We start from the raw sequence: 14,779 nt of genomic DNA, 5'->3' as shown, positions 1-14,779 counted from the left end.
TACGGATTACAGACGGTAGAATACGGAATACGTGCAAGTAAGTTAATACTCGTGCTACGCCCCACTACATAATTTGCGTACTCCGTACGACGTACTCTGTATCGTATCTTACATCGTGAAACGCGTACTATGATGGTTACGTTTTTGTAGACATTTAGGTGGGGCGTAGCACAAGTAAATAATATACGTTGTAATACGGAGTACTCCGTACAATGTTATACCCTCCTTAATTGCATTAAAAGCTCTCGCCTACCTTCGCTAGTCTTTGTGCTGATTGGTAGTGCTGAGACTGGCACAGGGACTGGCGCAGGGACTGGCGTAGAGACTGACATGCATACAGGCGCAGAGGGACTTGGTATCTTACATCTTGGATTTTCTTTGCTTGGTTACGCACTTTTTAGTTACGTGATCTCAAATTTTTCAGTGGCATTAAGGACGTTCGTGAGAGCTTTGACTAGTCTTATTGTTCGTTTGCTCCGTATTACGGACGTATCACGGAGTATTTCCGCCGGGAGTACTCCGTGCTTTCGTAAGATATTTTACGCAGCTTTATCTCCCATGTGTGAGTGGCTCTGAGAGATATCTTGTCAACAGATTCAGCAAGTATGTACGGACAGTCCTCCGTATAGCATCCCAATCTACGAAGTCGCACACTGAACTTCTCAAAATAGGCAAATCAGCCAGGCCCCACGTTCTCTTTGCGCGTCCCAATTGTTTGCAATAAACAGTACCAATTTGGCGTCGTCTGTTCTTACACCATGAAAGACTCTCCGCATCCGCACTGCTCCTCTGTTATACGTTAGCAGATGGCCATATAATAGAGCGGCGAGAGGGAGGCTTCGTACTTATATTTGGATTCCGAAACACAAACCGTTGGTTGAGCTTGTCTTCCACCCAATCCATTTCGCTACCAATAATGCTGAACAATGCCTTGCTGTCCACAAGCACCCGCACCCCGTCTTGCTCCACCAATTCATCAAATGCGCCTGGTTTTCCCACATACTCTAGGTTATAGGCCAGTCCACTGCAGCCACGGTTGCGCACTCCGACCTTAAGCAGTTTCGGATCTGGGCCTTCCAGCAACGCCCTGATTTGTTCTACTGCCGCAGGCGTCAGATGCATGGCCGCCTTCCGCGGCGCCCGTAGCTTCGATGGGCGCCTGGTTGTCGGTTTGACCGAGGCAATAGCTGGAGCCGTATTTTTTTGCGTAGACGCAGTAGCCACAGCTTGTATTGGGTCTGCTGCACTGCCTGACTTCAGTGCTGTAAGGAGGTCAGATGGCGGTTCAGACACACCCTTCTCCGTCTCTTGTGGCTTAGTTGGTCCAATTGCCTTGACAGAAGGTCGCGGTGGAGGCCGCATGGTCGTTGATGGATCCGATTCGAGATAAAGGGAATGTCGCGTGTACGGTACTTTCGAATGAGAAGATATTACCGACGATGAGACGACTTCTACTGATGATGGGGTAGTCAGGGCAGCCGATGCGGCCGGAGGCTGTGTGTGCGTGGTGCAAGATATGAAACGTCGGCACGATAGCTGGAGGCGTGAATGCTGAGAAAGACGTATGTAGGAGGTTTGCGACATCAAATGCTCTTGCTGCTGTTGCTGTTGCTGCAGTCGCGAAAGTTTAAGGCTTTGGCGATATAATAAGCATACAGAGCTTCGCCCCGGTAACGGTAAAACTCCGTTCATGCTGGTTGAGCGATAGAAATTCGACGAGTTCTCTGGTGACTGCTATACTGGTAGCAAGACAAGAAAATATATATTTTGCTGTGGTATGTGGATTGTGGTATATGAGCATTGGTATATTGGCTGCGGTACTCCGTATATGGTAGCGGTGCAGATTTAGAACGGGCATCTTAAAACCCGGGATGCGAGATGGCCGCAATGCAAACAAGATACGGAGTACGTAACGTACACAGTGCATACTTCATGCATGACTTTATTCATACTGTATTGTGACATGTTCCGTAATTGGCCGAACCAATCAGATTTACGTAGTTAGTCAACTCAAGGCGCTGCGGCTACTAAATACCAAATCGGCATCCACTTTAGCAAAACAAGAGATCTCCAAATTAGAGGCATGATTGAGAGTAATCTGCTCTTACCATATTATATTGTACAGAAATTGCACCCCGTGATTCGACAATATGGTTGTTAAAGGCCAAGGGTCGGATTCAGCCAAAGAGCCAGACGTTGAGAAAATTGAGGCCCATCGTCCACTCTCATTCTCTTCCCTCTAAAAGAGACTTCACATCTGCCACGGCAATGCGTGCGACCTTTTTCAGAAGTGTCCGTTCATCTGCCTCACGGTACTTCTCCCAGCTGTCAAGGCCTTCTTTGGCCTGGATGCTTAGTGTCTCATAGCCTTGTTTTATGGTTTGAGCGACCTGCAGACTGGTCAAGGCTGAGGTCGACGAACCGCCACCTTTAACACGTCCGCCCTTCCCCCCTTTGTTCACTACTCCATCATCCAACATCTGCTTATAATGTGTACTCACGCTAACTAGCGTTTCGATGCTACTCGCCGGTCGGCTCGCCAGCTTATATATGTCACGGAATTTCACTAGGACCTCACCTGCCTCGACGACCTTGTAGAACAAATCGTCATAGGCTGCCGGGGTGGGCAAAAACGACTCGCCCGCCGACAAAGCCAGCGCCATAAGACTAACCACATGATCGATCAGAGTCTCCAAATGTGGCAAGCCCTGCAGATCGGCAGCGTATGTTGTGAGAAAGCGAACAAGGCTGATCAGTGCGCGAAAGAGCTCTGCCCAATGATACGCTAGCCGTGTGCGGGTTCGCGACAAGTGCGCTACGAGCCGCAACAATATCCCCACGCACGATGTGTACAGGCCAATGTCGAGACGCCTCTGCAGATTATGTGTGATGCTATCAACCATAGCGTCCATCACACTGGCTGCTAAAGGGCGCGGTTGCTTGACGAGCGGTAGATGCGGCAGACGTTGGCGGCAGAGGCGTACGGACACACGGCTCTCGTCACTGCACATTCGCTTGCACAGCGCTACGTCCTCAATCAGCAGCCGAAAAACCATGAGGCCCACATGTGCGTAGAGGGTGGTGCGTTGTGAACAGAAAGCGTGCTGGAGAAGATAGGACGCAAGTGAGATAAAGCTCGCAATGGGATGCTCAGCTTCGCCGCCTGCACTTCTGGGGGAGCTTGCACCAACACTCGCCCCCAGTGATGTGACCAAACTGGAGCAAAACAGCTTGTTGGCGTGTGTGAAATCATATGTCGCTAGCAGAACTGCTGCCTCATCTCCCGGCAAGGCTGCGAACATCCGGCTTGCCGTTTCGGCGTCATACACAGGTTTGGGTGGCGCGTGTGTTCCCGGTGCTATCGCGCTCAGTCCGATCAGTCCCAAAGTGTTAGCCAGAGTCCAACCTTCTGGCGCGTCATCTTGAATGACCACATATTGATTGCGAAGTCGTTGACAGCCCTCGCCAACGCTGTGGAGGATCGTTTGTATAGCTTCCTCGTTTACAAAATCGGCGAGACGCAATTGATAGGGATTGCGGAATTCGAACTTGTTGTAGTTGGCTAGGAGGCCGAGAAGTACGAAAGATTCGAATATTTGATTTGAGGCATCCGTGTCGATTATGGTCTGTATTGAATGTCAGCATCTCCCCACAAATTGGACAGCAAGAAGAGGGAAAGGGGAGAATACGAGGCAGCATACCCGTATAATGGACGGGAATAGGTCTCGGTGGATGAAGTAGGTGAGAAGCGTTGTTTGATAAGCTCCAGCCGCCGTGGCCAGAGCGACGTCCACCACCTTGGCTCGCAGCGATGGCGTCCGTCCGTGTCGCAGCAAGCCATCTAGCACCGACACGAATTCGGTCATCACTGTGTCGACATTGTCAAGACCTGCCAGCACAGCAATTACATCAGAGCTTGGGTTCGTGTACTTTTTGGCCAAGACGGCGGACAAGAATGTAGTCAGTGTGTCAAGAGCCGCAGCGGCAGCCGTCTCGGAACGGACAGGCCGCCGCTCGGTGCTAGTCCTATCAGGCCCCTTGTCAATGACACCCCCAGCTGCCACCGCTATAGCTCTCGAGAAAAGCGCCCGCGTCTGACTCTCAACTACTAGCAGCTGGGGCGGCGACAATGCTTCGATTCGATGGCGCAGGGCGCTACGGTCGGGTCGCAATAGGAAAAACTCCGTCCAAAAGCCGTCAGAGGCGACGAGAAAATCTTCATCCTGTCCGAACGTTAGCCCAGGGGCGGGCGGGGGGAGTCCTTGGTAGACAGCTTGTTGGGAACTCACAGAAAACAGCTCGTCGTACAGCTGGACGATCTTGGGCTTGAATACCTCAGGGCGAGGCTGGTGGGTTAAAGGGGACTGTTCCATGGAGATAGCAAGACAGACCGCTGTTGTTGGGAGCACAGCCGTGGACTGGGAGTGAGGTTCCTAGTAAGGGTCGTCAAGTCATGTGCTGCTGAGGTCTGGTATGCGTAAAGGGTGAGTGGTCCAAAGAGGATGCACTGTTGCAGTTGTCAGCACAAAAAAACCGTATGAGTGGAGGATACTCCGTAAAGTAGAAATTGATTACGTTGCCTCTTTAGCTTCGGAAGCTAAATCAAGGAGGACGGCTTAATTAGGGGGCTGGCCTGGCGTTAGTGCCGAAAAAAACGAAACGGGCTTCCAACTCTGTGATCAGTTCGCACCCATTGAAGCTCGTACAGTAGCCAATCCAATTTTCTGCTCAAGAGGCATACTTTGGGATAATCGCAAGATAGGCAAGATATAACAACATACGATAACCCATCTCGACACGAGCATTTCTACGTCAATCTTGACCGTTCGTGAAAACGAATCCTACCTTTTTGGATACCGACCAAAGAACCACCCGCCTCCATGTGCTAGTTTCATGTCGCTTACTATTCTGCGGGCTGATAAACAACCCATACATTAAAAGGCTAACAAACAACATTCAAGTCCTTTTTGCCCCAACTCAAAAACAAATGAGAGGAGATTGATGTCTCTCTATCTCCTCCGCCAAACTGCTCTTACAGTTCTTCGATGTCTTGGTATAAACAAAAGTATGTTCCGTATGCGATGGCTAATAAAACGCAAAGCTAAAAGACCAAAAGCAAAGCCGAATTGAGCTGGTACCGTCTGAAGGGCTAGACGCCCCAGCTGCCACGCCGTTCACGCATGCCCCAAGCCAACGAACTGATACCATCCAGGTCAGGGTGCTGACGAGCCCATTCGTAAATGTACAGCTTGAGGGCATGCCATCGAGGGCAGTCGTCGTGACTCAAACGCATCGACATATATCCATTGCCAGTCTTCCCGCTATCATTCCCCAAGGAGATATGACCTCTAGCGTGGCCGGGATTATCCAAAGCCTTGGCATCATCGCGCTCTAGGTCAGCCACAGGGACGCCAGAGATTTTGGACAGCTCATCGTCATATGCTCGAGCCATGGCTGGGTAACCTAGAGACAGATAATTGTAAACCTGCGTGACAAATGTATCTGTGAACTCGGTGGCAATTTTCTCCTCTAACTCTGCCATTTTCTTCTCCTGCTGCAGCCTTCCGTCCAGTCCCATGAGCACATGCAGTCCTTCAGTGTCAGCCTGGCGTTGCAGTTTCGAACGATGCTGTTCCAGTCTTAGTGTCATCGTCCCAGCGCCAGCTGGCAGCGTGCCGACCGACTGCGAATTTAAAGCCGCCGCAAACAAATCATGTTCAGACTTAGACCCATGTTTCCCACTACCAGTCACATGTTCCGGTTCTGCACAGACTGTCCCGGGCTCGCTCGCACTAAATGCGTGAGCGAATGGGTCGGCGGGAGAACTGGGTGGGAAAGGTGTTGCGAGCATGACAGGGCGCTCAATCGGCGCCAGAGCTTCGTTTTTCTCGCGCGAGTAGCAAAATCCGTTCCACAAACCATGTTTTCCAGTTGCGTCGCGGTGAGAATCATTTCTGGAATTGCTTGTGCTCCATAGATACTCTGGCTCCAGCTGTGTCTGCTTGGGAGACAAGCACTTGGGAAATATCAAATCCTTGCCCAGCATGGGCGGTGATTTTCGCCGCGATCTGCGTACATCCCTCTCAGCAAATAAATCACGATTGCGATAACCAGCAAAAGGGCCGCGCCCACGAAATAGACTCTCGGGTGGGAGATGCGCAATGGCTAATGATGCCGTCGGGGTTTCGGTCACATGCTCTTCCGGCGCGGATGCCACGTAGGGCATGAGAGATTCGCCAATAGGTCCTGGGGTCGATGTAATATGTCGCGATATTTCGTCCTCGTCTTCTTCATCGGTTTCCCCCTCTGCCTCTCTGAGCCTCTGGGCATAGGCCGGAATCCCCCGATAACCATCGGTTGCTCGTGGGAAGTCGAATGCCACTTCCGGAATATAGGGCATGTGTGTTTCACCCATAGCATGGAGCGGAGAGTCCGGGGTTGAGTGGCGAGCAGTTGTGGTCCAGATAGGATCACTTGGAGGACTTTCAATGTGCATCCGGTCGAGTTCAAGTGTTGAGATACGTTCTAAACGGTTAGGTGCCGGCGTGGCGGCATCTGCTGGTGCGACAGCATCTGCCTTTTCTGTTTCTTCCACATCTTCGGTTGTGCTTTCGGTTGTGCTGACAGATGGAACAATGTAGGGAGAGCTGCCATGGGCAATAGAAACGTTGCGGGTTTGCAAAAGAAGGTCGTGATGCTCTTGCAATTCCCTCAGGGCCCACCCGACGTCTTCAGTGAGCGAGTCGCGGCGGGATCGGCGTCCGGCACGGTAAGGTCGTGGGCCAGTAATTCCGTGGCTTTGAGAACTACTGCTATCATCATCAGAGGCTTCGCGAATGGCGAAGTGTTCAGCGCCGCCAGCACGGGCTCGACTATTTGGGAAGGCAGCCAAAGCGTCCTCAAGAATGCGCTTTTCGTTTTCCCGAACAAGAGTCTCAAAAAAATGGTCGGCAGTTTCGTCATCGCAAGACTCTCGGCGAGCGAGTGACATTAGCCTTCGATGATTTTTGCGTGCCTTCGGTGCATATATGTGATTGTGGTAGGGCGTGATATCGGTCTTGTCGGCAGGTTTGGTGGCTGGCCCAACATCGCCGACTCGTCGGGAACGTCGAGAAGATTCGATCAACTGGGGGGCGAAACGCCTCTTTTCCTTCTCCTTGGTCCATAGTCGGCGAGGCGGCGAGGGCGATCGTGGAGATGGAGATGGCGTTAGCACCGCAGTAGGGGCGCCTTTTCTGTAGCGTTCAAAGGTTGTCTCGATTGGCACCGGCGCAAAACGCCGGCGAGGCAACAGATTCGTTTTGATGAGCGTTTGGTCCATACCATCAGAAGTATTGGGAAGGGCCTAAGGAAAAGTAGACAGCGGTGTTGCTGTTTGCCAGAGTTCACAACGATGCAATGCCTAAAAATGTAGAGAAGCGGTCTGCCGTACAAATAAAGCGTAAAAGCGCAGCCGTCAAAGTTAAATTGTCGAACGGCTTTCTGCTAGTAGAGCATGGCTCCTGACGGCCGGTCCCGGTGTCTCTGTTCTGGTTTTCAAGCGCGCAGTCCTCCCTCTCTTCGCGTCCGACATGTAAGGCAGTTGTTTGGCGGGAGGCAAGATATCTTAGATTGTGCAGTGGGGGTAGGTCTAAGGCGAGAGACAGCAAGAAACGGAGGAGACGGCGGAACAAAGGGACGGGGGTAAGTCACGGCATGTCAAAGAACGCGGTAGCGAGCTGGACTTGAACGGAGTATGGTGCGATGCTTCAACGAGGGGAAACAGGCTGCAGACGCGGAATGGGCGGTCAGAGGAATACTTCGTCGTATACGGAGTAGTCGCAGGCAGTGGCGACCGGTTGCGTGGCGGGATATTGTCCATTCTTTTTTGTATGCTATACTCCGTACTTACTCGTAGGCGCTGTTGGGCTCTGCGGTGCTAACAGCGGATTCCGAAGCCTTTCAATGAACCCCACTACCCCACTAGCTTCACCAAAAAATGTGCCAAGTTGTAGGCTGCACCGTGCTTAGCCGTCACCAGACACTTTTGCGAGCTGCAGCCCGCATGGTGTACAATACGAGTGTTTGTGCTCCGTAGGGGTGCTACCTACGGAGTAGCTATTACGGGGCATTGTCATCAAATTTCTCGTCCACGAGGGCGAAAACGCAGAACTAGTCGTGAAGCATCCCTGAGCTAAAACGTATCTTATTTTGGGCAAAACTCCGTATGAGCACTGGAAATTAGTGAGCTGCCGTGGGGGTTACGCGTTCGGTCCCCCCTTCTTCCTCGCAGCCCAAATGAACCAAGCAACCCATACATAGTAGGGGCGAGAAGCTGCATAATAGCTGTTCCTCCTCGTCCACGCCCACTCGAGATCACTCAAACTCACTATTGGTTTTCTTCCAGGTACTACTCCGTACTCGTACAGGTATTGACCTGCCAGAATGTTCTTATGCCGGTCGTGTGCAGCTGGACAAAGAGTGCCTTGAGATGGAGAATAATAAATGGCCTTAACCCAGAGCGGTGAAACAAGGGCGAGCGCTGATGCGGTGTAGGGGTTTCTCTTATCCACTCTCGCCAGAATATTCAGGCTCAGCCCCGCGTGCCGTTGGGACGTTGCTTGATACTCCGTACTCCGTACAATATCTTACGAGTACGAGTATTCCCATACATAAAATACACGGAATTGCCAAAGGGGCAAGCAAGAATTACCATTGGGTAGATAATGTACTTCGTATTCCGTACAAGAAAATTCACACGGCTTACTTCGTAGATACTCGTACATGAGAACCCAACTCGTGTTTTCGGACATTTGCTGTGTGCTTTTTTAGGACGACTACGGAGTATCTTACATGACTTACTTATAGGAGTATGGAGCATACGCATCTAGTCCCGCCTTGCATGCAAGATATCTTAAATATCTTTCGAATCTACACATATTTTCGAACTACTCCGTACATTACGTCCTAAGCAAAAGAAACTGCTCAATAGAGAAATGTTAGCCGTATATGGTATACCCCATCTCAAAAGCAGTCAATCTAGGGCTTTCGCCGACCTACTCCGTAATCCGTAACATACTTGCTGTAGCAAAGGAAAGAATAGAACGCGCGCCTACAGATTACTCCGTACGGAGTACTAAGATACGACTTAGTGTTTGCTGCACGAAGTCGTACTAGTATCGAGATCTACTATGGATACATACATAGTAGCAATTATGTGAGGAGTACTCTGTACTTCGTGCCATGATAGCGAGGAACAGATATTATTGGCTAGACCGAACTTGAAGATTTTGTGCCCTTCGGTTTTAGCTAGGTGATTCTAGCATTATAAGATATATTACGTCAGTGTAGGCCACAGGCCCAAAGCAGTGCCAGAAGGAAGTAGCAGGTGTGTGTTTTGTATATCAAGCTGGATCCAATAAATCGCTCGGTATACTTTAGAGAGAGCTCCGAATTGAGTGCAAAAGTTTACTAACAGTGCCTTGACAATGAAGTCAGTAGATCATTACCATGCGCGCCCAAACTTCGCCTGTTAACTAATATTGCGTCTTTACCAAGAAAAACAAAACATTCGTTGTCTGATGCGAGGCGAGGGACCTGGAACGTCAGCCGCAACCCCTGGTCAAGCTGGCCCGTCGCGTATCATCCGTTGATATGGTGTCTCTCTTGTCCTAAATAGAGTTACTGCCTTTTTTTTTTTGCCTTATCTACAACCAGTCTTAAGTTGGAGCCGCCTACGAGATAATGCTTTGAATTTGTCTTGGTCTGGCCAGCACGCTGGCGCCGCCGTCTTCGTCGCTTTTTCTTAGCCAGGTTCTTAGCCAGATTCTCCACGCGGATTAGCTGCCAACTTTGTCCATTCTGTGCTGACATCTGCGCCTTGATTTCCCACTCCCTCCTCCGGCTTTCGTTTGTCTTCATTTATTGTTCATTTTCCTTCAGTCTGGCGGATTTCATCCTACCCCAACCACTCACCTTTCTTTGCAGGCTTTACTTCTGCAAAGTCTATCAGTCCTGTCGCAGTCCTGTCGCCATAATATAAACACATGCCAGCGAAATACTTGAGGGACGGGCTACACTACATGCACAACTGTTATTTACATTCCCGGTGGCCACAGGTCGACAGGTCTTTTCTCGATTGCCGCATTATGCGCAAGACAACATAAACAAGCTCGACCAGAAATCCACGACAATAGCCATGTGCACAGACAACAATGTCGACAACGCAATAAGTACGAGGCCAATTCCAGGCTCTTCATCATCAGCCCGGCTTGGCTCTCCTTCGTCTGTCTCTGTGTCGTCGTCTTCGCCTTTTTCTGCCGCCTTCTTGTCGATGGCCGGTGTTTCCACCACGACGCCCTTATCATCTCTAGACGGCTGGGAGGCTCGCTCTCCCACCAGCGTTATGGGTCGCACTAGAGCGGATGTCGTGGCCAGCCATGGAGCCTTGGATGCGAATGTGGAGAGCGGTGCGACGCGTAGCTCGTGCAGCATCGAGGTCGACTCCCATAGGTGTGCACCCTGGTGTATTCGCGCAAATGCCCCCTTTCCGTTTACCTCGTTTGCAATGACAAGTCGAGCGAGAATGAACTGTATGAAGTGCGACGTCGAGATATCTACGTCGTATATTCGTATGGAGCACATACATATACTGGGGTAAGCTAGCTAACGAAAATCGTCTTGTTTACAGCCTACCTAGAGAAGTGGCCTCTGCGTCTTTCCCTGCCCAATCCCGGCCGCCTGCACAAGTCACCGAAGCATCGCATAGGGGAGCGGCGGGTCCACAATTCCTCACGAACTCGATACGACAAAACAACCTTCTCGGCTCCAACGACTTCATCAATACTGACGCAACCGAATCTTCCACCTGCCCAGCTTCGGTCTCACAGGCATCGCTATCGTCATCGACACACCAGCTCACATCCTTTAGGACGGCAGAAACCCCATCTAGCTACAAGTGCCTGGTGAGTAAGAATCATCTTGGTCAGGCCGCTTCATTCTCGTCAGCGTTGGTGCGACCTAAATTTTTGAAATCGCCGCCGCCGCCACAACAGCCTGCCATTGTGCGTACAACCTCGTCACACAGAAAACTTGCCCTGCGGCAGCCTGTGCCAGACACAAACGTGCGCTCGGGGGCTTTTGCTGGCAGCATCGCACAGCTTGAAGCCTCTGCCGAACGCCTCTCCATGACCAGTTCCATTGACGACGCCATTCGGGAAGAGCACCAGGAGCTTAAGCGCAGCGACAGCAGACGGTCCTCCATTTTATCAGCAAGCATCCGACAGATCGCAGCGCAGACAGCTTCAGACTCGAGTTTTACGCTCGTCGATACCTCTTCCTTCCAGTGTCGACCCACTTTTTCCAGACGAAACTCGATCATCGAGCTAAACAGCGCCTTACGAACGGCTGTTTGCTTTTCTCCAAGCAATCACAACATGTCCTCAACCTCCTCTGTATCCGGTACTGGCCTACGGCGACCGGGGAGCAAAGGAAACAGTATAGATAATGGCAACATATTACCTGCTGCCGGGGAGCAATCAACTGCTGCGAATAGCGGCCTCCCCTTTATGTCTCGTCACGGGCCGGGGAAGGCTTCGGTTCACAGCAACCGATCTGGTCCACTAGTCCTCCCAGAAATCACCGAGACAGATCCGCGGACGACCCTGACTTGGAATGCTTTAGATGACGCCGGCCGTTTGATGGCTTCCGAAAGTAACCGTGGAGAGGGCGCGACCCATTCGGAAGCCCACGGGCATCCTGTGCCTGATCAAATATCTGTCTCGAACGCTCACGTCAACGATTTGACAAACAATCATGAATTCTGGGGGTTGCCAGCCGCAGGAAAAAATGCTCAACACGCAAAGCATAATCCCACGGCGTTTGAGGACTACCGACCGTATACTTCGGAAACTAACGGGCCATATGGGGGTTCCCACGGTGAAGGTATTCAACAACAGAGAGGTCGTGAACGGCCAACATCGTCAGCTTCAGTCGGCACATACGATCAGGCAGAAGCGGCCTTTGGTGATTTTGACGGGGTCCATTGCGACCCGGACGCGGCGAATGACCACCCTGTGCCACGTCAACTTCAGGCCGATGTACCCCCACCACTGCAGCTGCCGCGCCACTCGCTACCGCCGCGGCCGACTTCATATTTCGATCCCGGAAGTGGTCGCCAGATGTTGTACTATCCTGCGCGCGTGCCTGCCATGCTATCACTACCTCCCAAACTGTCCAAGAAGCCCAAAGCCGCCGACAGGAACAACAGACGATCTCAAGTCCTGAGCATGTTTGTTCAGTCAGAGTCAAGCCCTAGAGAAGAACAACATCAGACACATAATTGGCTTCCAGATCCCCTAGCAGGGGACCTCGGCTCTCCCCTATTGGACACGGAAGAGCTCACCAATGATGCGGCTGTACTGGGCCTGTCAGCCCCAACGCAAGCTGCCCGAGCAGCAATTAGAAACTCTGAGTCATTTGTCGAAAGCTCCCCGTTACCAGATGCAGGCACACCTGTGGTGGGTGACCCAAGAGCCACCGCTGGGCCATTAGGTGGAAGCTCGGCACCGGGACCGAGCAACCTTGGCCGCCCACCTCGCTTGGTAGACCCCGAGAGACGCAAATCGCGAATGGCAATGTTGAGTTCGCTTCCGCCCCAGTTAAGGGCCTCCGCTTTTTTCGATTTACCAGCATCTACGGCCGATGTGCAGGTAAAGAACGGATCTGCTATGGACACGCTTGACAGCATACTTGACGCGGCAGCAAGCGCTCCTGTGAGTGCGTTTACCGATCATGCATTTGCTGGCAGACTAGGCGCGGAAGTATATGGGATGGGAAAGAAGCGCAACAAACGCAACACTATCACCGTTTCCGGGGCGTCTGGAAGTTCAAGAGAAGGCAAAGGTAAAAACACCCCCTATGCGGATCAGAAAGACGACCATGCCAAATCCAAAACTCGCGGCTCGTTCGTATCACTAGTTGGACACATAAGGAAGGTCAACGAACCTGTGGGCAAAGATGATGATGATCAATCTACCAGGAGCTCAGCCAACAGACGCCACGATATCACAGCCGATGGCGGTGGAGATGGAGTGCCAAGCCTTGAGAGGGAGGGCACAGCGAGCTTATTAGCGCCTGATGAAGACGAGCAGTCTGCCGAAGAGGATGCAGATGTGGACCAGGGTGAGAATGGTGAAGATGGAGACGAACTATATGAAGGTGCGCCAACTACTCTGCTTGCCGAACTTCAGTTGCGTAAACAGCAACAGAAGCTGCGTACGCAGCCCGCATACAAAGCATTCCCCAACGGGATGCACTCAACTCTTTTGGAGCTAGATGCTGTGGCAGAGATCGAACGGAAAGCTCGAAAGGGTAAAAAGGTGAACTTGGCGTGGGAGGACCCATCTATGAATCATGGTGAGGACGATGACGACGACGACGTACCGTTGGGCTTGCTGTTTGCCGCCAAGGCTGCCGGGCATGGCGACATATCGGCAGTGGTGGCTGAAATAAACCGACCGCTTGGCCTGATTGAGAGAAAGGAGCTTGAAGACAACGAGCCGCTTAGCAGACGCCGCGACCGGCTGCAAGGCCGCAACCCTGGCGTCAACATGTATCTCGCTAGAGGTGACAATGCCATGAAGCGCCAAAATATGCTAGGGCTGACACCGACCATGGCTGCCGTCAATCGGCAGCTTGGTGGTGCTGGTCTACCAGACAGGGCAGCGGACATCAGCGATGAGGTGGGCGAGGTTGAGGATGAGCCATTAGCTGCCAGACTGCGCAGAATCAAAGCCAAAGAGGAAAGTGAACTTCCCAAGGCGCGTCCTGTCAGCACCGCTTTTTCGGCCGAGCTCCTGAGCCATTTCGGCGACCCTGAGGAAGACGCCAAGGAAAGATTAGAAGGCGGTGAGAAGGGCACGGCCAAAGACAGGGCCAAATTGGAGCTAGCAGAGGAAGAGGAGACACTGGGTCAACGTCGCCGTCGGCTGCAAGCCGAGAGGGAAGCACGAGAGACGGAGATGTTACTCACCGGCGGTGCCTTTGATACACCTACCTTCAATAACCAAGCTTTGGACGCCCTAACGGGCACCGACCAGCTTACGCAGCGCATTTCCATGGCCAATGTCCTCAGCGCTCACCCACTAGAATCTGCACGTGGGGCGCGAGATCCTCGGGAAGCGGAGCGGCAGCAGAAAGCAAACTCAGCAGCACGTGCAGCTCGCGAAAAGGAGCAGAGGATGGCAGCAATGCGCGCACAGATGCCCCAAGCAACCCCCACTACCAGCATCGGTGATGGCTTGTCCAAAACTAGCGGGTTCATAGGCGGGCAATATAACAGCAACGGCGGTGGACTGGGCATGTCGTCACTGATGCCGCAGACTAGTGGACCTGCTCTTGGCCCCTGGGTAACTTCTGGAGGCATGACTAGGCCAGCGGGAAATGCTGTGCGTCTGAACTCGCTTGCGGCCGTGAACCACCCAGGCGGCATGGGACTCTATCCCGGCAACATGGACCCGAGACAGAGCAGCATGGCAACGCGCGCGAACACGATGCACAACGGATATGGATATAGCCATGCTTATGGTGTAGGTCAGAGCCAGGCCTTAGGTGTGGGCATGGCTGCCGGCCCCTTCTCGGGCGCCGGCTTTGGTGTTGGCTTTGGCACCAATTCTTACGCGGGCTATGCTCCCCATTCGCCGTCGATGCCCATGCAGATACCTGTCCCGCCGCCAGGACAGGTAGATCGCGTCGAGCGATGGCGGCAGAGTGTGATGCCTTGAGCAGCCTCGGTTGTGTA

At 52.2% G+C, this 14,779-nt stretch overlaps 4 protein-coding genes across 4 annotated transcripts; 1 reads left to right on the top strand and 3 right to left on the bottom strand.

Annotated features, from left to right (window-relative positions):
• Positions 1-751: 751 nt before the first annotated feature.
• Positions 752-1,362, bottom strand: CMQ_6783 (iron-sulfur cluster assembly accessory protein; the record flags this gene model as incomplete). The annotated part of the gene is made up of 2 exons (XM_014320469.1): positions 752-789; positions 846-1,362. 2 exons carry the CDS (start codon positions 1,360-1,362, stop codon positions 752-754), a joined length of 555 nt encoding a protein of 184 aa, XP_014175944.1.
• Positions 1,363-2,225: 863 nt separating this feature from the next.
• Positions 2,226-4,805, bottom strand: CMQ_6587 (duf1741 domain containing protein; the record flags this gene model as incomplete). Its single annotated transcript, XM_014320273.1, has 5 exons — positions 2,226-2,345; positions 2,502-3,626; positions 3,702-4,223; positions 4,290-4,346; positions 4,782-4,805. 5 exons carry the CDS (start codon positions 4,803-4,805, stop codon positions 2,226-2,228), a joined length of 1,848 nt encoding a protein of 615 aa, XP_014175748.1.
• Positions 4,806-5,149: 344 nt separating this feature from the next.
• On the bottom strand, positions 5,150-7,321 carry CMQ_6635 (uncharacterized protein; the record flags this gene model as incomplete). Its single annotated transcript, XM_014320321.1, has 1 exon — positions 5,150-7,321. One exon carries the CDS (start codon positions 7,319-7,321, stop codon positions 5,150-5,152), a length of 2,172 nt encoding a protein of 723 aa, XP_014175796.1.
• Positions 7,322-10,177: 2,856 nt separating this feature from the next.
• On the top strand, positions 10,178-14,762 carry CMQ_6712 (uncharacterized protein; the record flags this gene model as incomplete). Its single annotated transcript, XM_014320398.1, has 2 exons — positions 10,178-10,491; positions 10,670-14,762. The coding sequence occupies 2 exons, from the start codon at positions 10,178-10,180 to the stop codon at positions 14,760-14,762; spliced, it is 4,407 nt and encodes a 1,468-aa protein (XP_014175873.1).
• Positions 14,763-14,779: the final 17 nt, after the last annotated feature.

This window comes from Grosmannia clavigera (assembly GCF_000143105.1).
Source record: "Grosmannia clavigera kw1407 unplaced genomic scaffold GCSC_108, whole genome shotgun sequence".
In the NCBI taxonomy this organism is placed as follows: domain Eukaryota; kingdom Fungi; phylum Ascomycota; class Sordariomycetes; order Ophiostomatales; family Ophiostomataceae; genus Leptographium; species Leptographium clavigerum.
The sequence above is the reverse complement of the archived record's forward strand: the minus strand, read 5'-3'. Positions and strand labels throughout refer to the sequence as shown.